The sequence below is a fragment of the Pleurodeles waltl genome, chromosome 1_1 (assembly GCF_031143425.1).
Source record: "Pleurodeles waltl isolate 20211129_DDA chromosome 1_1, aPleWal1.hap1.20221129, whole genome shotgun sequence".
Classification (NCBI taxonomy): domain Eukaryota; kingdom Metazoa; phylum Chordata; class Amphibia; order Caudata; family Salamandridae; genus Pleurodeles; species Pleurodeles waltl.
Genome location: NC_090436.1, coordinates 222158070 through 222182461, shown reverse-complemented (window position 1 = coordinate 222182461; position 24392 = coordinate 222158070). Strand labels below are relative to the sequence as shown.

Sequence of the window (24392 nt, the reverse complement as noted above, 5' to 3'; positions counted from 1 at the left end):
CTCCAAACATGCTGCCTTTCTCAAATCCCTTTTCACATTCTCAAATTCTTTGTTGCATGCATCATTCCACATGAATGGAGAGTTTTTTTTGAGTAACCCTCTTAAGTTATAAACCTTGCTGGCAAAATTCGGAATAAATTTGGCACAAAACTCCGCCATGCCCAAAAAAGATCTAACCTCATCCTTAGATATAGGAGGTGACACCCCCACTATAGCATCCACCAAAGCTGTCTTAGGTTTAACACCCTCACCGCTTATCTCATGACCCAAATATTCCATACTCCTTTTCGCAAACTTGCACTTACTCAGTTCCACAGTTAATCCTTTATCACTTAACACTTCCAACACATGTTCCAACCGCTCATCATGCATACTCTTATCTTTCCCAAAGATTAAAAAGTCATCTTGAAAACACATAACCCCTTTGATTTTCCCAAAAAGTCTGTGCATTAGACGTTGAAAAACCGCTGCAGCAGACGCAAGACCGAAGGGCATCCTCTTGTATTGAAAGCATCCAAGGGGTGTAATAAAGGCAGTCAGGTTTTTGGAATCTTCGGATAAGGGAATCTGATGATACGCGGATGACAGATCAATAGTAGAAAACCAGCACGCTCCTTCCAGGCTAGAAACCATTTCCGTAATCTTGGGTAAAGGGAAACAATCGATCAGAATATTATTATTTAAGTATCTTAAGTCCACACATAAGCGGATTTTCCCATTGCTGCGCCGAGCTATTACTACAGGTGAAATCCATTCCGAGCTTTCAATTGGTTCTATCACACCCATCAAAACTAATTTATCAAGCTCTTTTGAAACTTCTTCTCTGATCATAGTCGGCACAGTTCTGACTTTATGAATTTTTGGTACAGCCTCCGTCTTCAAAATGATTTTGTGTTCGAAACCAGAAAGTTTCCCCAACCCTTTACTAAACACCTTGGGGAATAAAGTTTCCATCTTGGAGGTCAAAGAATCTTCCTCATCCACCATTAAAACCTTTTCTTTGCCGTTAGGATCCAGGATCATTTGCAACAGTCCCTGATCCTTCCAACCCAGAACTGGCGGCCCTCTTTTAGCCACATATAGTTTCCCACTAGTGCTCCTGTTCTTGAATGAAAATGTTAAACGTCTAAAACCTAACAGCTCAATCTTTTCTCCTGTGTAACTTTCAGGTTGAATGTCTGGCAGAACAAGCTGATTCTTTCCACAAAAGATATGTTCCACACATCTTCATTTACAATTGTGAAGGGTGAGCCAGATTCAGCATACATTGTAATTGGTACTCCCCCAATATCCACATTGCAAATGGGTTTATCCTTGGTGTTTGCCTCCATTATCTTGAGAATGAAATTCTTATCCCCATCAACACATCTGGGTTTTTCTTCCATATCCTCCTTAACAACATTTTCACCCTCATATATACATTTGACTATTTTCTTTTTGGTTTTACAAACTTTGGCAAAATAGCCCACAATTCCACATTTGTTGCACTTCACCTTCAAAGCCGGGCATAATTTGGAGTGAGCTAAGTGATCCTTGTTATCACATCTGTAACATCTTCTTTCAGGTTCCCCACTCTGTAAGCCCCTCTCCGTTTTGCGATTGGTCACTTTATAAATACCATCCTCATTCTTTCCCGTAGACTTAAGTTCAGAAAAACATCTTTCAGAGATCTCAGCCTTCCTTACTATGGCTAGAATTTCTTCTAGAGAAGAGTCACCATTTATCAAAGGTCTTTCCTGAATTGATTGATTGTTGCAATGCATGACTACTTGATCTCTAATAAGTTCATCATGAATTGTCCCAAATTTACAGTCAAGAGCCAGTTTCTTTAAGTCTGCAACGTAGTCATCCACCAGCTCACATTTTTCTTGTTTCCTTTGGAAAAATTTATAACGGACAATCCCCATACAAACTTTTGGAGCAAAATATTTGTCAAGATCTACCATTGCGGAATTGAAAGCACACATATCTCCACTAACAGGGTTTTTGGACATCTTATTATATGTTTTTAGACCCATCGGGCCCAAGGAGTGCAAAAGAATCTTATTTTTCTGTTCTGCGGACATCTTGTTATCAACGTCAATAGCACCTAAATAATTCAAAAAATAGTCCTTCCACTCTAGCCATTTGATGGGTGGTGAATTACCCATGGCCCAAAATACTTGTGTGGGGGAACAATGGTAAAATTGGCTTGTGCCATAACAAAAGGCCAAAAATCAGGCACAAGCAGTAACTACAGGCGCTAATTAATTAATAAAAAAAAAATTGTACAACTCCTCCCTTCCCGGACCTGTTCACAATATATATATTATTTTATAGCCCTTAACTGTAGCATACATTTTTTTGTAACTTCCTTAAAAAAAAAATTATGTGGTCTTACTTCTTCCTTCTCTTTTTTTTCCCTTCAAATGAGTCCTTTGTATCAGGAACAGCATCCAAAATATCCACGTGAAGCAAAAAAACAATAAAAACTATGCAGCCTTAATAAAATATTCGCTTGAGGACGCTCGCCGTAAATCTAGTGCAGACAGTCGAAGAAATCATCTCCGTCACCTACAAGAAGCAGCATCTGTGCAGCCTCCGTGATCCGCGTCTCCGCGAAAATAATTTCCTAATGGCTAGCGTCTCCGTTTCCTAGGAGACGCTAGCAGAAGCCAGTACAATCTCCCTAGCGTGTATGTTGCCGGGGAAACGCACGCGAGGAGCTTGCGTCAGTCTCCTCAGCGTTGCCAAGGAGACGCTAGGGAGCTCAGCGCGCTCCACCTTAACGGTCCTGACCGTGTAAGGACGGAAAAACTTGCCCAAAACATAAAAAATAAAAGGAATGAAGACAGCAAAGTTCACCAAAAGTCCCTCGACGGCGGATCAGATCAGGAGGCACCACAGGCTAGGCATAAGGAACGAGCGTACCGGATCAGTTTTGAACCAAGGATCAGACGAAGGTTCGTCGAAATCCACACATGCTCGTCGCCAAATTGAAGTAACGTCAAACTGCAGTCCATTAGAGGATACACTGGTTTATTTAAGGTAAGAGGTACAAAGAACAGGTCCTTTGAGGGAAGAAGCACCGGATCAACTGACTCCAGGAAAATCACGTACTCGAACGTGGAATCTCCCTAGGTCATCATCCAAGAGCATTCCGTACAAGAAGCATAACACACTACAGCCCTGTAGCGCCACTTCTGAAGGCAGAATGAAGCCACTGTGAGGTTCACCTCCTGGTGCACAGAAGAAATTGCAGGAAAATTCCTTGTTATAGTCTGGTGTCTAGTGCATTACAAAGTTGCAGAGCGTGGTTAGAATTATCCATCAGAATGCCAAAGTCTGGAAGATTGACACCCTAATGCCAAGGAGCGAAGTAGGAACCGTAAATGGCTAGTAGTTTAATGTCTGCCATAACAACAGAAAGAGTGTCCTCAAACAAAAGAAGGCTACATATGAGAGAACTGACTTCTTTATGTTTGGGAAAGTGGTGAACTAGTGTGAAGTTGCTAATATGATGGAGTCAGTAAGCATTAAGCTGTTTCTATTCTAAAAACCAACTAATCAGATGCGGATCTGACTTAGACAAAGTAAAGATCGTTTACTTGTTACATAGGATTAAAGTTATGAACAAAGCACATTTGGTAGCATGGACAGACTTCACACAATGAGCACAAAATAGGAGCCTATTTACCTTGGTCTTTGCCATATCCACAATGTATTGGTCTCCCTTGACGCATTCCATGACTTGGAAGCCATCTCTGTCAAGCACCTTAGCCTGAGAATTTCCAGACACAACTAGGATAACGTCCCCTGTGCTACTGTACTGCAGAGACTTGATCTGGTGGCTGCATTTGAAACAAAATCAAAACAGACTATAATATTAAATACAAATATTTGCATTGATAGAATATACAGATGCATTGATGAGCTCAAATACCCAAGTAAAAGTGAACCTAATCAAACCATTTTTTTCAGCTCTGCAAAATCTATTATTTTATACAACACTGTAATTGTAGAAACTTTGAGCTCAGAAGAACAAGTTACTAACCTGCGGTAACGCCTTTTCTGGTGGATAAACTAGCTACCTGTGGATTCCTCACCTAATGAATTCTCCCAATGCGCCAGCATTCGACTGAAATTTTCTTCCCAGCTCTGCACATCAACAAGGACGTCACAATTGCCCAACTCCAACACGACGCCGTCTGATGTTAGTGAGGCAATAAGAGGTCCTCGCCGTCATGCTGACGTCAGTTTTCACCATTTTTTACGTGCCTTTGAGGCGAACAGGTGACAACCAACAACATACATTTGACATGAATACCTCTACCAAATATTTAAGATCATCATTTAATTAAAAACAACTGCAAAATATCAATTTAAAAATAACCATACACAAATAGACATATATGGAAAATGTCACTTACCCAGTGTACATCTGTTCGTGGCATGAGTCGCTGCAGATTCACATGCTGTGCACAGTCCGCCGTCTGGTGTTGGGCTCGGAGTGTTACAAGTTGTTTTTCTTCAAAGAAGTCTTTTCGAGTCATGAGACCGAGGGACTCCTCCCACTTCGATTCCATTGCGCATGGGCGTCGACTCCATCTTAGATTGTTTTCCCCGCAGAGGGTGAGGTAGGAGTTGTGTATGTTAGTAATAGTGCCCATGCAATGGAATGAATATGTATGTACATAATAAAGGTTAAAGTAATATATTTACAAATGTACAAATGTTCAAGATCTACTTCTAAACGGCTACAGGCTCCCGGGGAGGCGGGTGGGCGCATGTGAATCTGCAGCGACTCATGCCACGAACAGATGTACACTGGGTAAGTGACATTTTCCGTTCGATGGCATGTGTAGCTGCAGATACACATGCTGTGCATCGACTAGTAAGCAGTTATCTCCCCAAAAGCGGTGGTTCAGCCTGTAGGAGTTGAAGTAGTTTGAAATAATGTTCTTAGTACAGCCTGACCTACTGTGGCTTGTTGTGCAGTTAACACATCTACACAGTAGTGCTTGGTAAATGTATGAGGCGTAGACCATGTTGCTGCCTTACATATTTCGTTCATTGGAATATTTCCTAGAAAGGCCATGGTAGCCCCTTTCTTTCTGGTTGAGTGTGCCTTTGGTGTAATAGGCAGCTCTCTCTTTGCTTTAAGATAGCAGGTTTGAATACACTTAACTATCCACCTAGCAATGCCTTGTTTTGAAATTGGATTTCCTGTATGAGGTTTTTAAAAGGCAATAAATAGTTGTTTTGTTTTTCTAATTAGTTTCGTTCTGTCAATGTAGTACATTAGTGCTCTTTTGATGTCTAATGTATGTAGTGCTCTTTCAGCTACAGAATCTGGTTGTGGGAAGAACACTGGTAATTCTACTGTTTGATTTAAGTGGAACGGTGAGATAACCTTTGGTAAAAATGTAGGATTTGTTCTTAGAAGTACTTTATTTTTATGTATCGAATAAATGGTTCTTGCATGGTAAATGCTTGAATCTCGCTCACTCTTCTGAGAGATGTGATGGCAATCAAAAATGCAACTTTCCACGTTAAGTATTGCATTTCACAAGAATGCATGGGCTCGAAAGGTGGACTCATGAGTCTTGTTAAGACAATGTTGAGGTTCCATGAAGGAACAGGTGGTGTTCTTGGTGGTATGATTCTCTTTAAGCCTTCCATAAACGCTTTAATGACTGGTATTCTAAATAGTGAAGTTGAATGAGTAATTTGTAGGTAAGCTGATATTGCGGTGAGATGTATTTTTATGGAAGAGAAAGCTAGATTTGATTTTTGCAAATGTAGTAAATATCCTACTATATCTTTTGGAGATGCGTGTAATGGCTGAATTTGATTATTCTGGCAGTAATACACAAATCTTTTCCACTTGTTTGCGTAGCAGTGTCTAGTGGTAGGTTTCCTAGCTTGTTTTATGACCTCCATACATTCTTGTGTGAGGTGCAAGTGTCCGAATTCTAGGATTTCAGGAGCCAAATTGCTAGATTCAAAGATGCTGGATTTGGATGTCTGATCTGTTGTTTGTGTTGTGTTAACAGATCTGGTTTGTTGGGTAGTTTGACATGAGGTACTACTGACAGGTCTAGTAGTGTCGTGTACCAAGGTTGCCTCGCCCATGTTGGTGCTATTAGTATGAGTTTGAATTTGTTTTGACTCAACCTGTTTACTACATATGGAATGAGAGGGAGAGGGGGAAAAGCGTATGCAAAGATCCCTGACCAGTTCATCCATAGAGCATTGCCTTGGGATTGATCTTGTGGGTACCTGGATGCGAAGTTTTGGCATTTTGAGTTTTCCTTTGTTGCAAATAGATCTATTTGAGGTGTTCCTCAAATTTGAAAGTAATTGTTTAGTATTTGGGGGTGAATTTCCCATTCGTGGGTTTGTTGGTGATCTCGAGAGAGATTGTCTGCCAACTGGTTCTGAATCCCTGGAATAAATTGTGCTATTAGGCGAATGTGGTTGTGAATCGCCCAATGCCATATTTTCTGTGTTAGGAGGCACAACTGTGTCGAGTGTGTCCCTCCTTGTTTGTTTAGATAATACATTGTTGTCATGTTGTCTGTTTTGACAAGAATGTATTTTTGGGTTATTATGGGTTGAAATGCTTTCAGCGCTAGAAATACTGCTAACATTTCCAAGTGATTTATGTGAAACTGTCTCTGATGTATGTCCCATTGTCCTTGGATGCTGTGTTAATTGAGGTGTGCTCCCCACCCTGTCATGGAAGCATCCGTCGTTATGACGTATTGTGGCACTGGGTCTTGGAAAGGCCGCCCTTGGTTTAAATTTGTACTGTTCCACCATAGAAGCGAGATGTATGTTTGGCGGTCTATCAACACCAGATCTAGAAGTTGACCCTGTGCTTGTGACCATTGTGATGCTAGGCACTGTTGTAAGGGCCGCATGTGCAATCTTGCGTTTGGGACAATGGCTATGCATGAAGACATCATGCCTAGTAGTTTCATTACCATTCTGACTTGTATCTTTTGTGTTGGATACATGGCCCGTATTACTTTGTGAAATGTTTGAACCCGTTGTAGACTTGGAGTGGCAATCCCTTTTGCTGTGTTGATTGTCGCTCCTAAGTATTGCTGCGTTTGACACGGCAAAAGGTGTGACTTCGCGTAGTTGATGAAGAAACCTAGCCTGTGAAGGGTCTGTATGACATATTTTGTGTGCTGTGAACACTGTTTTAGCGTGTTGGTTTTGATTAACCAGTCGTCTAAGTACGGGAACACATGTATTTGCTGCCTTCTGATATGTGCAGCTACTACTGCCAGGCATTTTGTAAAAACTCTTGGCGCAGTTGTTATTCCGAATGGCAACACTTTGAATTGGTAATGTATTCCTTGGAATACGAACCTTAGGTATTTCCTGTGTGAAGGATGTATTGGTATATGGAAATACGCATCTTTTAGATCTAATGTTGTCATGTAGTCTTGCTGTTTGAGCAATGGGATTACGTCTTGTAACGTGACCATGTGAAAGTGGTCTGATTTTATGTAGGTATTTAGTGTTCTGAGATCTAGTATTGGTCTCAGAGTTTTGTCCTTTTTGGGTATTAGAAAGTACAGTGAGTAAACTCCTGTGTTTTTTTGTTGAATTGGTACTAATTCTATTGAGTCCTTTTGTAGCAATGCTTGAACTTCTAGTCCTAGAAGATCTATATGTTGTTTTGACATATTGTGTGTTTTCGGTGAGACGTTTGGAGGGAATTGGCGAAATTCTATGCAATAACCATGCTGGATAATTGCTAAGACCCAAGTGTCTGTTGTTATTTCCTCCCAGAGTTTGTAAAATTGGCTTAGTCTTCCCCCCACAGGTGTTATGTGATGGGGGTGTGTAACTTGTGAGTCACTGCTTATTTTGAGGGGTTTTGGGGCCTTCGAATTTTCCTCTATTTTTTGGGAATTGGCCCCCTCTAAATTGCCCCTGAAAACCTCCCCTCTGATATTGACCCTGGTAGGTAGGCCTTGTTTGTGAGGTTGTGGTTTCTGTGGGTTGACCTCGAAACCCTCCCCTAAAAGGTGTTTTCCGAAATGTGCCTCTGCTCTGCGGGGAGTAGAGTGCGCCCATGGCTTTGGCTGTATCGGTGTCCTTCTTGAGTTTTTCGATGTCAGTGTCTACCTCCGGCCCAAACAATTGCTGTTCATTAAACGGCATATTGAGCACAGCCTGCTGGATTTCCGGTTTGAACCCAGAAGTGCGCAGCCATGCGTGCCTTCCTATTGTGACTGCAGTGTTTATTGTCCTTGCAGCTATATCTGCTGCATCCATGGAAGACCGTATCTGATTATTTGAGATACTTTGTCCCTCTTCCACCACCTGTTGCGCTCTTTTTTGGAACTCCTTGGGTAAGTGTTCGATGAAATGTTGCATTTCATCCCAATGAGCCCTGTCGTATCTTGCCAAAAGTGCTTGTGAATTGGCAATACGCCACTGATTTGCTGCTTGTGCTGCAACCCTTTTTCCCGCAGCATCAAATTTGCGGCTCTCCTTGTCTGGAGGTGGTGCGTCGCCTGAGGTATGAGAGTTGGCTCTCTTACGAGCTGCCCCCACAACTACTGAGTCTGGTGTTAGTTGTGTTGTAATATATATTGGATCTGTGGGCGGTGGCTTATATTTTTTCTCCACCCTTGGAGTTATGGCTCTGCCTTTAACTGGATCCTGAAAAATTTGTTTTGAATGTCTTAGCATTCCTGGGAGCATGGGAAGGCTTTGATATTGGCTATGGGTGGAGGATAGGGTGTTAAAGAGAAAGTCATCCTCAATTGGTTCCGAATGTAAGGAGACATTGTGAAACTCGGCTGCCCTTGCGACCACCTGTGTATAGGATGTACTGTCCTCAGGTGGTGACGGTTTTGTAGGATAAGAGTCTGGGCTATTGTCAGACACTGGAGCATCGTAGAGGTCCCATGCATGGGGATCATCCTGACTCATTGTGGTATGAGCTGGTGAGTGCATTAGTGGTGGAGTTGTCGCTGGTGATGCATGTGTTGATGGTGGTGGTGAAGGTGGTGGGGTTGTTTTCTTTGCCACCTTTGCCTGTGGTTGCTTGTCCCCTTGTTGAAAGGCAAGTTTCCTTTTAATCTTGATTGGGGGAAGAGTGGTTATCTTCCCTGTGTCTTCATGAATATGAAGCCTTCTCTGCGTGTAGTCAGGCTCTACAGCTTGAAGCTCCTCTCCAAATCTATGTAATTGGGTGGTTAACCCTTGTTCCTCTGTATAGGAACTAGTTTTCGGCTCCGAGGCTGGATGTTTCGGGACCGAAACCTTTTCGGAAGTCTTTTTCGGCTCAGAAGAAATTTTCTTTGGTTTCGGCGCAGTGTCTCGGTGCCGAATCTCTTCGGTGCCGCTGTCTCTGTGCCGAAGTTTCTCGGAGCCGTTGTCTCGGCTCCGAGGTTGCTGTGTAGCGGTATCACGACCGGAGTCGGATGACTTCGACACCAGCATGCCCTTTTTTGGTGCCTTGGGTCGGTCACCTAGTTTTTGGGTTAAGCCATGGCCTGTTGGCGGTGGCGTCCCCTGGGCTTTTGTGGACTTTTCGGGAGTCCTTATTTTCGACGTCTTACTCACGGTTGTTGTTTCTTCGGCGTCGAGTTCTTCTGAATCCGACTCGTGGATGGAGAAAGCTTCTTCTTCCTCCTCGAACCGTTGTTGACCTGTCGGTGTGGATGCCATTTGTAATCTCCTGGCTCTTCGGTCTCTCAGGGTCTTCCTCGACCGAAACGCTCGACAGGCTTCACACGTATCCTCCTTGTGCTCGGGGGACAAGCACAAGTTACAGACCAGATGCTGATCCGTATACGGATATTTGTTATGGCATTTTGGACAGAAGCGGAACGGGGTCCGTTCCATCAGTCTTGAAGTCGCACGCGGTCGGGCCGACCAGGCCCCGACGGGGGATCGAAATTACCCCAAAGGGCCACCGGAGCTCTTCAAAATTCGGTGTCGATTTGTTCTAACTAACCCGATACCGAACGCAACAATACCGATGTTTTTTTCCGAGATTCTAACTTACTTTCCAACCCGAAACACGGAGCGAAAAGGAACACGTCCGAACCCGATGGCGGAAAAAAAAACAATCTAAGATGGAGTCGACGCCCATGCGCAATGGAATCGAAGTGGGAGGAGTCCCTCGGTCTCGTGACTCGAAAAGACTTCTTCGAAGAAAAACAACTTGTAACACTCCGAGCCCAACACCAGACGGCGGACTGTGCACAGCATGTGTATCTGCAGCTACACATGCCATCGAACATATATATATATATATATATATATATATATATATATATATATATATGAAAAATGTCACTTAGCCAGTGTACATTTGTTCGTGGCATGTTCCCCTGCAGATTCACATGCTGTGCACTGTTCCTGCCATCTAGTGTTGGGCTCGGAGTGTTACAAGTTGTTTTTCTTCGAATAAGTCTTTTCGACTCACGGGACAGAGTGACTCCTCCCTTTCGGCTCCATTCCGCATGGGCATCAACTCCATCTTAGATTGTTTTCCCGCATAGGGTGAGGTAGGAGTAGTAGATTGAGAATAGTAAAGATCTCCATGCAATGGAATAGTTATGTATGTACATAGTTTGCTCTAAAGAAATGTTTATGTACATATATAACATTTCTAATTACAACGTAAAGGGCTACAGGCTCCCGGGGAGGTGGGAGGGCGCATGTGAATCTGCAGCGGAACATGCCACGAACAGATGTACACTGGGTAAGTGACATTTTCCGTTCAATGGCAGGTGTAGCTGCAGATACACATGCTGTGCATAGACTACAAAGCAGTAATCCTCCCAAAAGCGGTGGTCAGCCTGTAGGAGTTGAAGTTGTTTGAAATAATGTTCTTAGTACAGCCTGTCCTACTGTGGCTTGTTATGTTCCTAACACATCTACACAGTAGTGTTTGGTACACGTATGAGGTGTGGACCAAGTGGCTGCCTTACAAATCTCTGTCATTGGTATGTTACCTAGAAAGGCCATTGTTGCCCCTTTCTTTCTAGTGGAGTGTGTCTTTGGTGTAATGAGTAGTTCTCTTTTAGCTTTTAGGTAACAAGTCTGTTTGCATTTAACTATCCATCTGGCTAAACCTTGTTTGGATATAGGGTTACCAGCATGGGGTTTCTGGAATGCGACGAACAATTTTTTTGTTTTACTAAATGGTTTTGTTCTGTCTATATAGTACATCAGAGCTCTTTTTATGTCTAATGTATGCAGTGCTCTTTCTGCTACAGAGTCTGGCTGTGGTAAGAAGACTGGATGTTCCACTGTTTTGTTTAAATGAAACGGTGAAATGACCTTTGGTAGAAATTTTGGATTTGTGCGGAGAACCACCTTATGTTTGTGTACTTATATAAAGGGTTCCTCAATAGTGAAAGCCTGTATTTCGCTAACTCTTCGTAGCGAAGTGACAGCCACTAGAAATGCCACTTTCCAAGTTAAGAATTGGATTTGACAAGAATGCATGGGTTCAAAGGGTGGGCCCATGAGTCGTGTAAGTACAATATTAAGATTCCACGAGGGCACTGGTGGTGTTCTTGGCGGTATGATCCGCTTTAGTCCTTCCATGAAGGCTTTAATGACTGGTATTCTAAATAGTGATTTTCTGTGTTTAATTTGCAAGTAAGCTGAAATTGCAGTGAGGTGTATTTTGATGGATGAAAAAGCAAGATTTGCTTTTCGTAAGTGTAGTAAATAGCCTACAACAGTGGTTCCCAACCTGTGGTCCAGGGACACCTGGGGGTCCGCGAAGCCTCTTCAGGGGGTCCGGAAATGCTTACAAAACTAAATAATATTAACAGATTAGGTCCCCAGCTTCCAGTAATGACTCAATGAGGGGGGTCCCCGGATTCCAATAAAAACTCAGTGGGGGTCCCCGGGCTCCATTAATGATGAAGTGGGGGTCCACAGAAGTCAAAAGATTGGGAACCACTGCCTACAATGTCCTGTATGGACGCGTCTAACGTTGTGATGAGTTTTGCTTGGCAGTAGAAAACAAATCTTTTCCATTTATTAGCACAGCAATGCCTGGTAATAGGTTTTCTTGCCTGTTTAATGACTTCCATACATTCGTTTGGAAGATTTAGACTTCAGGAGCTAAATTGCTAGGTTGAGCGTCTCTGGATTGGGGTGCTTGATCTGTTGTTAGTTTTGTGTTAACAGATCTGGTCTGTTTGGAAGTTTGATGTGAGGTACTACTGAGATGTCCAACAGTGTGGTGTACCACGGTTGGCTTGCCCACGTTGGTGCTATGAGTATCAGTTTGAGTTTGTTTTGACTCAGTTTGTTGACCAGAAAAGAAATGAGTGGGAGAGGGGGAAAAGCGTAAGCAAATATCCCTGACCAAATGATCCATTGAGCATTGCCCTTGGACTGAGGGTGCGGGTACCTGGATGCAAAGTTTTGGCATTTTGCGTTTTGTTTTGTGGCGAACAGATCCATGTCTGGTGTCCCCCACTGGCGAAAGTAATTTTGTAGTATCTGGGGGGTGTATTTCCCACTAATGAGTTTGCTGGTGATCTCGACTGAGATTGTCCGCTAATTGATTGTGAATGCCTGGAATATATTGCGCTATTAGGCGAATGTTGTTGTGAATAGTCCAATGCCAATTTTTTGGTGCTAGGAGGCATAGTTGTGATGAGTGTGTTCCCCCTTGTTTGTTTAGGTAGTACATTGTTGTCATATTGTCTGTTTTGACAAGAATGTGTTTGTGAGCCAGAAGAGGTTGAAATGTTTTTAGTGCTAGGAAGACTGCCAGCAGCTCTAAGTGATTTATGTGTAGTTGTTTCTGTTGACTGTCCCACTGTCCTTGTATCTTGTGATTGTTGAGGTGTGCTCCCACCTGATCATTGATGCATCTGTTGTGAGAATGGCGCAAGGCCCAGGGTCTTGAAAAGGCCGCCCTTTGTTTAAATTTATGGGGTTCCACCATTGAAGCGAATAGTGTGTTTGGCGGTCTATCAACACTAGATCTTGTAGTTGACCCTGTGCCTGCGTCCATTGTTTAGCAAGGCACTGCTGTAAGGGCCGCGAGTGTAGCCGCGCGTTTGGGACAACTGCGATGCATGATGCCATCATGCCCAGGAGTTTCAGGACAAATCTGACTGTGTAGAGCTGATTTGGTTGTATTTTATGGTACCATGGTGTGGAATGATTGCCAGTCCAAGCCCACAAAAGGTACAATTGCTTTTTGAGTGTTGAGTGTTGCTCCCAAGTATTGTTGAATTTGGGCCGGTTGCAAGTGTTATTTTTGGTAATTTATAGAAAACCCTAGAGTATGTAGGGTATCTATGACATAACGTGTGTGATTTTGACACTGCTGTTGAGTGTTGGCTTTTATTAGCCAATTGTCGAAGTGTGGGAATACATCCATGTATTGTCTCCTTATATGGGCTGCTACTACTACAAGGCATTTTGTAAATACTCTGTGGGCTGTTGTTATCCCGAAGGGTAATACCTTGAATTTGTAATGTTTTCCTTGTATGACAAATCTGAGGTATTTTCTGTGAGATGGATGGATGGGTATACGAAAATACGCATCTTTTAAATCCAGTGTTAACATGTATTCTCCCTGTTTTAGTAATGGGACTACATCTTGTAGTGTCACCATGTGAAAGTGTTCTGATTTGATGAATAGGTTGAGAGTCCTGGGATCTAAAATTGGTCTTAGTGTTTTGTCCTTTTTGGGAATAAGGAAATATAGGGGATAAACCACTGTTCCTTTTTGTTGGTGAGGTACTACTTCTATGGCTTGTTTTGTTAATAGTGCTTGCACCTCTGTTGTAACATTGCTAGATGTTGCGACGACAGTTTGTGTGTTCTTGGTGGAATATCTGCAGGAAAATGTGTGAATTCTATACAGTAACCACGTTGGATAATTGACAGGACCCATGTGTCTGTGGTTATTACCAATGTTTGTGGTAAAATCTCAGTCTTCCTCCCACAGGTGATGTGTGTTGGGGGAGGCTGACGGGCAAGTCACTGTTTGTTATTAGTGGCCTGCTTAGTGGGCTGAAATTCTCCCTTGACCTTGGGAACTGTCCCCTGAAGGACCCTCGAAACCCCACTCTCTGATATTGTGACTGGTAGGTGGGTTTTGTTTGAGAGGAGGATGTTTCTGAAGACTGTTGTCTGAAAACCTCCCCTATATTGCGGCTTCCTAAATGTCCCTCTATATTGAGACGAGTAGAGCGCGCCCATGGCTTTGGCCGTATCAGTGTCTTTCTTCATCTTTTTGATGGTTGTGTCCACTGGTGGCCCAAACAGTTGTTGTTGGTTAAATGGCATGTTTAAGACTGCTTGTTGTATTCTCTGGCTTGAAGCCAGAAGATCTCAACCAAGCATGACATCTAATCGTGAGAGCAGTGTTCACTGTTCTTGCGGCAGTGTCGGCAGAGTCTAATGCAGATCGTATCTGATTATTAGATATTGCTTGTCCCTCCTCTACCACTTGCTGAGCTCTTTTCTGATATTCCTTGGGGAGATGTTGGATAATATCGCTCATCTCGTCCCAGTGAGCTCGATCATATCGTGCAAGAAGGGCCTGCGAGTTTGCGATGCGCCATTGATTGGCAGCCTGTGACTCTACCCTTTTTCCTGCCGTGTCGAACTTCCGACTCTCCTTATCTGGAGGTGGTGCATCTCCAGATGACTGAGTTGGCTCTCTTTCTCGCAGCTCCAACCACTAGAGTCCGGGGGCAACTGTTGTGTGATAAACACTGGGTCCGACGGTGGTGGCTTGTACTTCTTTTCCACCAGCAGTGTGATGGGTCTCCCTTTCACAGGCTCCTGAAAAACTTGTTGGGCATGTTTAAGCATGCCTGGGAGCATAGGCAGGCTTTGGTAGGAAGCATGCGTTGTAGACAAAGTATTGAAGAGAAAATCGAACTCCAATGGCTCTGAATGCATGCTTACGTTATGGAATGCAGCAGCCCTGGCCAAGACTTGGGTGTATGAGATGCTATCCTCAGGTGGAAAGGGTTTTGAGGGGTAGCACTCAGGGCTATTGTCCGAAACAGGGGGATCGAAGAGGTCCCAGGGGTCTGCATCGCCTTGCGACTGCACAGTGTGTGTGGGTGACTGTGCAGTGGGCGTGGCAAGAGAAGAGACTCCTTTGTGGTGAATGTGGAGGAGAAAGTTCTGGTGAAAAATGTCGAGTGGGTGATTTTTCCCTGGGCACTTTAGCCTTTGGCTGTTCAGTCTCTGATCGTCCCTGGAAAGCCAGTTTTCTTTTTAATTTGAGAAGAGGGGCAGTTTGGATCTTCCCAGTATCCTTATGGAACTGTATCCTTGCCTGTGTTTGTCAAACTCTTCCATTTGAAGCTCCTCCTCAAATCTGTGTCTCTCATTAGTTGTTTAGAGTCCATGTTCCTCTGTGTATGAGGCTGTTTTCGGCTCCGAAGCCATTTTTTTGGGCACCCAAATGCCCATGCTGATGGAAGGCCTCGGCTCCGAAAGGCTTTTTCAAGGCTTTGACGACTCGACGCCAAGTTTTTTCGGTGACGGATTCTCGGCTTGAGTCCGAAGACTTCGGCACGATTTTGGCCTTTTTAGGTGCCAAAGGTGTAACTTGGTCACCGGTTGATTTTTCTATGGGTCAAGCCATGGCCTTCCGGCAGTGGCGTCCCCGGGGCCTTATTCTTCTTAGGCTGACTGTGGGCTTGGGTTGGGGCAGGCGTACTCATGTGTTGGCCTGCTGTAGGCTGTCGGTCTGCGTCAGTCGTCAGAGTCCGATCCTTGGGTGGAGATAGCCATCTCCTTATCTTCGAACGTCGAGGTGTTCTGAACTTTTCAATGCCATCTGCATCCGCCTCACCCTCCGATCCCTCAAGGTCTTCTTCAATTGAAAGGACTTGCAGGCCTCGCAGGTATCTTCCCTGTGCTCCACTGACCAGCACAGATTACAGACCTGATGTTGGTCTGCATATGGATACTTGGCGTGGCACTGTGGGCAGAAACAGAAAGGGATCCAGTCCATTAGGCTTTGACGTCTTCTACGGTCGGGCCGACCAGGACCCGGTTGGGCGCGGGAGCCCCGAAGGGCCACCGAAGCTGTGTTTTGCCGGTGTCCATGTGTCGATGCAAGATGTTCCCCGATCTAAAACAATACCAACGCTTTTCGGTGAAATCTAGTCTTTTTCCGATTAACGGAGCAAAGAGGAACACGTCCGAACCGGATGGCGGAAAGAAAACAATCTAAGATCAATCAATCAATCAATCATTACATTTATAAAGCGCACTATGTACCCGTCAGGGTTTCGAGGCGCTGGGGGGGGGGTGAGCTGTTAGCGGTCGAAAAGCCAGGTCTTAAGGAGTCTCCTGAAGGTGAGGAGGTCCTGGGTCTGGCGTAGTGAGGTGGGGAGAGAGTTCCAGGTCTTGGCGGCGAGGAAGGAGAAGGATCTGCCGCCGGAGGTCTTGCACTGGATCCTGGGGACGATGGCGAGGGCGAGATTGGCAGAGCGGAGTTGACGAGTGGGGGCGTAAAAGTTGAGTCTGGAGTTGAGGTAGGTAGGTCCGGTGTTGTGTAGAGCCTTGTGAGCGTGGGAGAGGAGTTTAAAGGTGATCCTCTTGTCCACGGGGAGCCAGTGGAGGTCCTTCAGGTGAGGGGAGATGTGACATCGGCGGGGTATGTCGAGGATCAGGCGGGCGGATGCATTTTGGATACGCTGGAGTCGTTTGATGTCTTTTGTTGGGATGCCTGTGTAGAGTGCGTTGCCGTAGTCAAGTCTGCTACTGACGAGGGCTTGGGTCACCGTCTTTCTGGTTCCTGTTGGGATCCACTTGAAAATTCTGCGGAGCATTCGAAGGGTGTTGAAGCAGGAAGAGGAGACGGCGCTGACCTGTTTGGACATGGTGAGGTCGGAGTCCAGGATGAAGCCGAGGTTTCTTGCATGGCTGGCTGGGGTGGGTGGGGGACCGAAGTCGGTGGGCCACCAGGAGTCGTTCCAGGCCGAAGGGGTGCGCCCGAGGATGAGGAATTCCGTCTTGTTGGAGTTGAGCTTCAGGCGGCTGTCGTTCATCCACTCGGCGATGGCTTTTAGTCCCTCGTGGAGGTTGGTTTTGGCGGTGAGTGGGTCTTTGGTCAGGGAGAGGACGAGCTGGGTGTCGTCGGCGTAGGAGATGATGTTGAGGTGATGGTGGCGGGCCAGTTTGGCGAGGGGGGCCATGTAGACGTTGAACAACGTAGGGCTGAGGGAGGATCCTTGGGGGACGCCGCAGATGAGGTTGGTGGCTTTGGAGCGGAAAGGGGAGAGTCGGACTCTCTGGGTTCTGTCGGAGAGGAAGGATGAGATCCAGTTGAGGGCTTTATCCTGGATGCCGGCTCCATGGAGGCGGGTCAGTAGGGTGCGGTGGCAGACTGTGTCAAAAGCGGCTGATAGGTCGAGGAGGATGAGGGCCGAGGTTTCGCCGTTGTCCATATCGGTTCTGATGTCATCTGTGGCGGCGATGAGAGCAGTCTCGGTGCTGTGGTTTCGTCTGAAGCCGGATTGAGAGGGGTCTAGGATGGAGTTGTTTTCGAGGAAGTGGGCGAGTTGTGTGTTGACGATCTTCTCGATGACTTTTGCTGGAAAAGGGAGGAGAGAGATCGGTCGGAAGTTTTTGAGGTCGTTGGGGTCAGCCTTGGGTTTCTTGAGAAGGGGTTGGATTTCTGCATGTTTCCAGCTGTCTGGGAAGGTGGCGGAGTCGAAGGAGAGGTTGATGATCTTGCGGAGTTTGGGGGCGATGATGGCGTTGGCTTTGTTGAACACGTGATGTGGGCATGGGTCCGTGGGGGAGCCTGAGTGGATGGTGTTCATGGTTGTCATTGTTTCGGTGTCGTCCACGTGGGTCCAGGTGGTGAGGCGGCAGGCGTCTGTGGAGATGTCAGGGGTGGGGTCTGGCGGCGGAGTGGTGTTGAAGCTGTCGTGGATGGTTGTGATTTTCTGGTGGAAGAAGGTGGAGAGGTCGTCGTAGAGTTTCTGGGAGGGCGGGATGTCGTTGGAGTTGGCGTTGGGGTTTGAGAGTTCCTTTACGATGCCGAAGAGTTCTTTGCAGTCGTGGGCGTTGTTGTTGATGCGTTCAGTGAAGTGGGCGCGCTTGGCGACTCGGATCCGTTGGTGGTGTTCACGGTTGGTGTCTTTGAGGGAGGCGAGGTTGTCGGGTGTGCGCTCTAAGATCCACTTCTTCTTGAGCTTCTGGCAGCGGCTTTTGGAGGCGGTCAGTTCGTCTGTGAACCAGGCTGTTTTTTTCTTTCCTTGGTTGGCGGTGGGTTTCTTGAGTGGGGCTAAGGTGTTGGCGCAGTCGAGGATCCATTGATGGAGGTTGATGGCGGCAGTGCTCGGGTCGGTTGAGTCGGGTGGTGGGTTTTTGACGAGGGTGCTGGTTAGTTGGTCTTGGGTGATTTTTCCCCAGCGGCGGTGAGGAGGTAGGGGGATGCGGTGTTGTTCGGTGATTTTCGTATAGGAAAAGTGGACGCAGTGATGGTCGGTCCAGTGGAGTTCGGAGGTGTGGCTGAAAGAGATGTGGTTGCTTGAGGTGAAGAGGGGGTCAAGAGTGTGTCCGGCGATGTGGGTGGGAGTGTTGACCAGTTGACGGAGTCCGAGGTTGGAGGTCAGTGATGCGGTGTTGACGTCGTTGTTATTTTCCAGATGGTAGTTTAGATCTCCCAGGAGGATGTAGTCTGGGGAAGCGAGGGCGTGGGTGCTCGCGAGGTCGGCGATGGTGTCGCTGAAGGGGGCTCTTGGTCCTGGAGGGCGGTATATGAGGGTTCCTCGGAGGGTCGTGTTGGGGTCCGTGTGGATCTGGAAGTGGAGGTGTTCGGCTGTCTTGAGGGTGTCGTCCGTGTGGGTGTGGATTTTGAGGGTAGATTTGTGGGCGATGGCTATTCCGCCGCCGATTCCGTTGGTTCGATCTCTTCTGGTGATTTTGTATCCCTCCGGTATGGCGATTGCGATGTCCGGGCCGAGGAGTCGTTCCACCAGGTTTCGGACAGGAAGGCCACGTCAGGGGCGGTGGTGTCGAGTAAGTCCCAGAGTTCGATGGCGTGTTTTCGTGCGGAGCGTGTGTTGATGAGGATGCAGTTCAGGTGGTTGGTGTTGGAAGTTCTTGTTGTTGGCTTCGCCGTTCTGTCGCAGGAGAAGTGTCCTTTTGTGTGCTTCGGGGTTGCAAGGAAGCACTCTGCGGAGGGGCCGGGGTTGAGTGCGCGGAGTTCGTTGGTTGAGTAGCGGACGCAGGGGCTGCGGGGGGCGCGGGGACCAGGGGGGGTGGCGCTGGGCGCGGTCCAGGCGCGGACGGGCGCAGACGGGCGGACGCGCAGCGCCAGCCATTAAATAGGGAGGGGGGAGGGAGGAGCAGCTGGGAGGCGGGAGGGAGCAGCGAATGGGGGCGCGAGGGGGGCGGGGCCACAGGGAGGCAGCGGCAGGGATCGGAGAGCAGGGGGAGCGCACAAGGGGCAAAAGGCACAAAAAACGAGCGAAATTAAAGGCAGTCACAAAATGAAAACACACAGTATGAAATACAGTAATGGCACAGTACACGATCGGGGAAACAGCAATCAGAGGGGCACAACGGGGGCAGAAGCGCCGGAGGCGAGGTGCAGAAAAATGAGAAAAACAACTTACAGGACGGCGGAAAGCGGCACACGGGTCAAGTGAAGCTAGTCAGAGCCCACTAGACCCCAGGGATGAGGCGCAGGAGGATGCCTGCGGGTGGAGGGCCTCGAACACGCAAACAGCAGCATGGTCGGGGGACAGAGGCAGGAGGCAGCAGGTTGGTGCTGCGGTCGTGGGGGGCGAGCTCAGGACATGAAACAGGTCAGAGGTCGCTCACTCGCGACGCGCAGCGCCAGCCATTAATAAGGGAGGGGGGAGGGAGGAGCAGCTGGGAGGCGGGAGGGACCGGCGAATGGGGGCGCGAGGGGGGCGGGGCCGCAGGGAGGCAGCGGCAGGGATCGGAGAGCAGGGGGAGCGCACAAGGGGCAAAAGGCAAAAAAAACGAGCGAAATTAAAGGCAGTCACAATATGAAAACACACAGTATGAAATACAGTAATGGCACAGTACACGATCGGGGAAACAGCAATCAGAGGGGCACAACGGGGGCAGAAGCGCCGGAGGCGAGGCGCAGAAAAATGAGAAAAACAACTTACAGGACGGCGGAAAGCGGCACACGGGTCAAGTGAAGCTAGTCAGAGCCCACTAGACCCCAGGGATGAGGCGCAGGAGGATGCCTGCGGGTGGAGGAGGGCCTCGAACACGCAAACAGCAGCGTGGTCGGGGGACAGAGGCAGGAGGCAGGAGGCAGCAGGTTGGTGCTGCGGTCGTGGGGGGCGAGCTCTTTAGGTTGCAAGAATCCATCTTCCTCGGTTCTGGGGGCCCCTAAATACTGAATTTAGGGGTGTGTTTAGGTCTGGGAGGGCAGTAGCCAATGGCTACTGTCCTTGAGGGTGGCTACACCCTCTTTGTGCCTCCTCCCTGTGGGGAGGGGGGCACATCCCTAATCCTATTGGGGGGATCCTCCTTCTACAAGATGGAGGATTTCTAAAAGTAAGAGTCACCTCAGCTCAGGACACCTTAGGGGCTGTCCTGACTGGTGGGTGACTCCTCCTTGTTTTCCTCATTATCTCCTCCAGCCTCGCAAAAGTGGGGGCAGTGGCTGGAGGGGCGGGCATCTCCACTAGCTGGGATGCCCTGTGGTGCTGTAACAAAGGGGGGTAAGCCTTTGAGGCCTTGAGACTCACCGCCAGGTGTTACAGTTCCTGCAGGGGGAGGTGAGTAGCACCTCCACCCAGTACAGGCTTTGTTCCTGGCCACAGAGTGACAAAGGCACTCTCCCCATGTGGCCAGCAACATGTCTGGTGTGTGGCAGGCTGGCAAAAACTAGTCTGCCCACACTGGAAGTCTGGTATGTTTTCAGTGGGCATCTCTAAAAGATGCCCTCTGGGTGTATTTTACAATAAAGTGCACACTGGCATCAGTGTGCATTTATTGTGCTGAGAAGTTTGATACCAAACTTCCCAGTTTTCAGTGTAGCCATTATGGTGCTGTGGAGTTTGTGTCTGACAGACTCTCAGACCATATACTCTTTATGGCTACCCTGCACTTACAAAATCTAAGATTTCGCTTAGACACTGTAGGGGCATAGTGCTCATGCACATATGCCCTCACCTGTGGTATAGTGCACCCTGCCTTAGGGCTGTAAGGCCTGCTAGAGGGGTGACTTACCTATGCCACAGGCAGTGTGAGGTTGGCATGGCACTCTGAGGGGGAGTGCCATGTCGACTTAGTCATTTTCGCCCCACCAGCACACACAAGGTGTGAGTCAGTGTGCATGTTCTGAGTGATGAGTCTCCAGGGTGGCATAAGACATGCTGCAGCCCTTAGAGACCTTCCCTGGCATCAGGGCCCCTGGTACCAGGGGTACCAGTTACAAGGGACTTACCTGGGTGCCAGGGTTGTGCCAATTGTGGAGACAAAGGTACAGTTTAGGGAAAGGACACGGGTACTGAGGCCTGGTTAGCAGGGTCCCAGCACACTTTCAAATCATAACTTAGCATCAGCAAAGGCAAAAAGTCAGGGGGTAACCATGCCAAGGAGGCATTTCCTTACATATAAATATACCCATATAAATATACAATTGCATCGATATATAGATATCTACAATATACAGATGCCCACCCAAAGAAATCTTGTTATGACCATACAGGCAACGGGGAGGCAGGTGGGATCGTGAGGAATCCACAGGTAGCTAGTGTATCGACCAGAAAAGGCGTTACCGAAGTTAAGTAACTTGTTCTTCTGATGGATACAACTACCTGTGGATTCCTCACCTAATAAATAGAGTCCCACAGCAGTACCGCACTCGGTGGTGGGTGCCTGAATGGTCAAACCAAGAAATCCTGCAGCACGGACCATGCAAAATGGCCATCCCTCCTAACCTCTGAATCCAAGCAATAATCCTTCGCAAAAGTGTGGCGGGAAGCCCAAGTTGCAGCCTTACAGATGTCAACCACAGGCACACCTCTAGCCAAGGCCGAAGAGGCCGACTTAGCCCTGGTGGAATGGGCTCTCATTCCAACAGGCGGAAACCTCTTTGCCAAAGAATAACAGATTTTAATGCAAAGAATGACCCACCTTGATAGTGTTCTTTTGTGGACAGCCTTGCCTTTCTTCTTCCCCACGTAACCAACGAAGAGCTGATCCTCCAGTCGCAACTCTTTCGTCCTGTAAAAGCTCAATGCTCGTTTAGGATCCAGTCGGTGCAGCCTCTCTTCCTCTTTTGATGGATGATGAGGAGAATAGAAGGACAAGAGTATTATAGACTGCCCTACATGAAAGGGTGTAACAACCTTCGGTAAGAAAGCCGCCTTGGTCCTCAACACCACCTTGTCCACATAAAAGGAAGTGAACGGGGCTTCACACAAAGCACCTGAAGCTCACTCACCCGCCTAGCAGATGTAATGGCAACCAGAAAAACAGTTTTCAATACTAACAACCTTAAGGGACATGAATGCATTGGTTCAAACGGCGAACCCATCAGAAATGTTAGCACTAAATTTAAATCCCACTGAGGCATAATAAAGGGCGTGGGAGGAAACCTATTAAGAACCTTAAAACTATAGGGGACTTAAAGAAAGAGGGTTGGTTAGGAAGGTACAGAAAGGCTGACAGTGCCGACAAATAGCATTTAACAGTCTGCACAACTGCACAACCCCCCTGCGCCAAGGATAACGCAAATAATAAAATGTCAGACCAGGGATCAATTTGCTTCTCTTCACACCAAGTCACAAATTTAGCCCACCTGCTAGCATAGTTAGATTTGGTGGAGTGTTGCCTGGCCGATAAAATAACGTCCACCACTTCTGGTGGGAGAGAAAAGGAACTCAGATTTCCCCGTTCCATCTCCAGGCATGAAGGTGCAGGGTCTGGAGGTGGGGGTGTAGAACCTGCCCCTGCGACTGCAAGAGGAGGTCTGCCCTATGAGGGAGATGGAGTGGAGGGCACAGTGAGAGTTGGAGAAAATCTGTATACCACACCCTCTTGGCCAATCCGGAGCTATCAAGATAACTTGGGCCAGGTCTCGGTGAATCTTCCTCAGAACCCGAGGGATCAAGGGTATGGAGGGAAATACATAAAGCAACTGTCCAAACCAGGACATCTGAAACGCGTCCCCCAACGCTCCTTGCACCGGATACTGGAGGCTGCAGAACGACGGGGAGGGCGTATTCTCCCGAGTGGCAAACAGGTCCACCTGAGGAAACCCCCACATCCAGAAGATGTAAAGGATCAGGTCCGGATGGAGACACCACTCGTGATCGGCCGAGAAGTGCCGACTGAGACTGTCCACATGTACATTCAGAGCTCTGGCCAGATGGTTTGCTACCAAGCAAATCCGATGGTCCTGAGCCCAGGACCAGAGCTGCAGAGCCTCTCTGCAGAGAAGGTACGACCCTACTCCTCCCTGCTTGTTTATATACCACATCGCGGTAGTGTTCTCCGTCAGGACCTGGACCGACTGACCGCGAAGGGAGAGGAGGAAGGCCTTGAGAGCCAGACGTATTACCAGCAATTCCAACAGATTGATGTGAAACATCTGTTCCATTGAAGACTAATGACCTTTGATCTCCAGGTCCCCCAGATGAGCTCCCCACCCCAGAGTGGAAGCATCCATTATCACCGTGGCCACTGGAGGAGGCAGCGAAAACGGCCGTCCTTGGAAAAGGTTGCCACCTGCATCCGACCATCGTAGATCCGCTGCAGTGTATCTGGAGATCTTTATCGACTCCTCGAGATCCCCTTTGTGTTGAAACAACTGCCTGCGGAGGCACCACTGAAGAGCCCTCATGTGCCTGCGTGAGTGACCAACAGACTGCATGAAGCTAACAGACCGAGCAGACAAAGGACCTTGAGGACCGGAACTACCGCTCCACTTTGAAACATTGGAATCAACGCCTGAATGTCCTGAATCCGCTGAGGCGGAGGAAAGGCCCGATTCAATGTCGTGTCCAATACTGCCTCTATGAACAGGAGGCGTTGAGAGGGCTTCAGGTGAGATTTGGGCACGTTCATGGAAAACCCCAGATCGAACAACAACTGGATTGTCATCCGCAGATGATGCAGCACAAGCGCCAGAGAATTGGCTTTGATCAACCAATCGTCGAGGTAAGGGAACACCGCTATTCCCTTCCTCCTGAGACTTGCTGCAACCACCGCCATCACCTTCGTGAAGACTCAAGGTGCGGAAGTAAGACCAAAAGAAAGGACCGCAAACTGGTAGTGCTGCGACCCCACCACAAACCGGAGATACTTCCTGTGAGACTCGAGAATGGGGATATGTAAGTAAGCATCCTGCAAGTCGACAGACACCATTCAATCTCCTTAGTCCAACGCCAAAAGCACCTGCGCTAGGGTCA

General features: G+C 47.5%; 1 protein-coding gene across 1 annotated transcript in view; it reads right to left on the bottom strand.

Annotated features, from left to right (window-relative positions):
• The window catches only part of WDR70 (WD repeat domain 70), a 1287307-nt gene that overhangs the window by 1007124 nt on the left and 255791 nt on the right, over positions 1-24392 (bottom strand). Inside the window, exon 7 of the mRNA XM_069221254.1 lies at positions 3677-3830. Within this exon, the coding sequence (XP_069077355.1) occupies positions 3677-3830 (154 nt within the window). The remainder of the gene's footprint in view (positions 1-3676; positions 3831-24392) is intronic.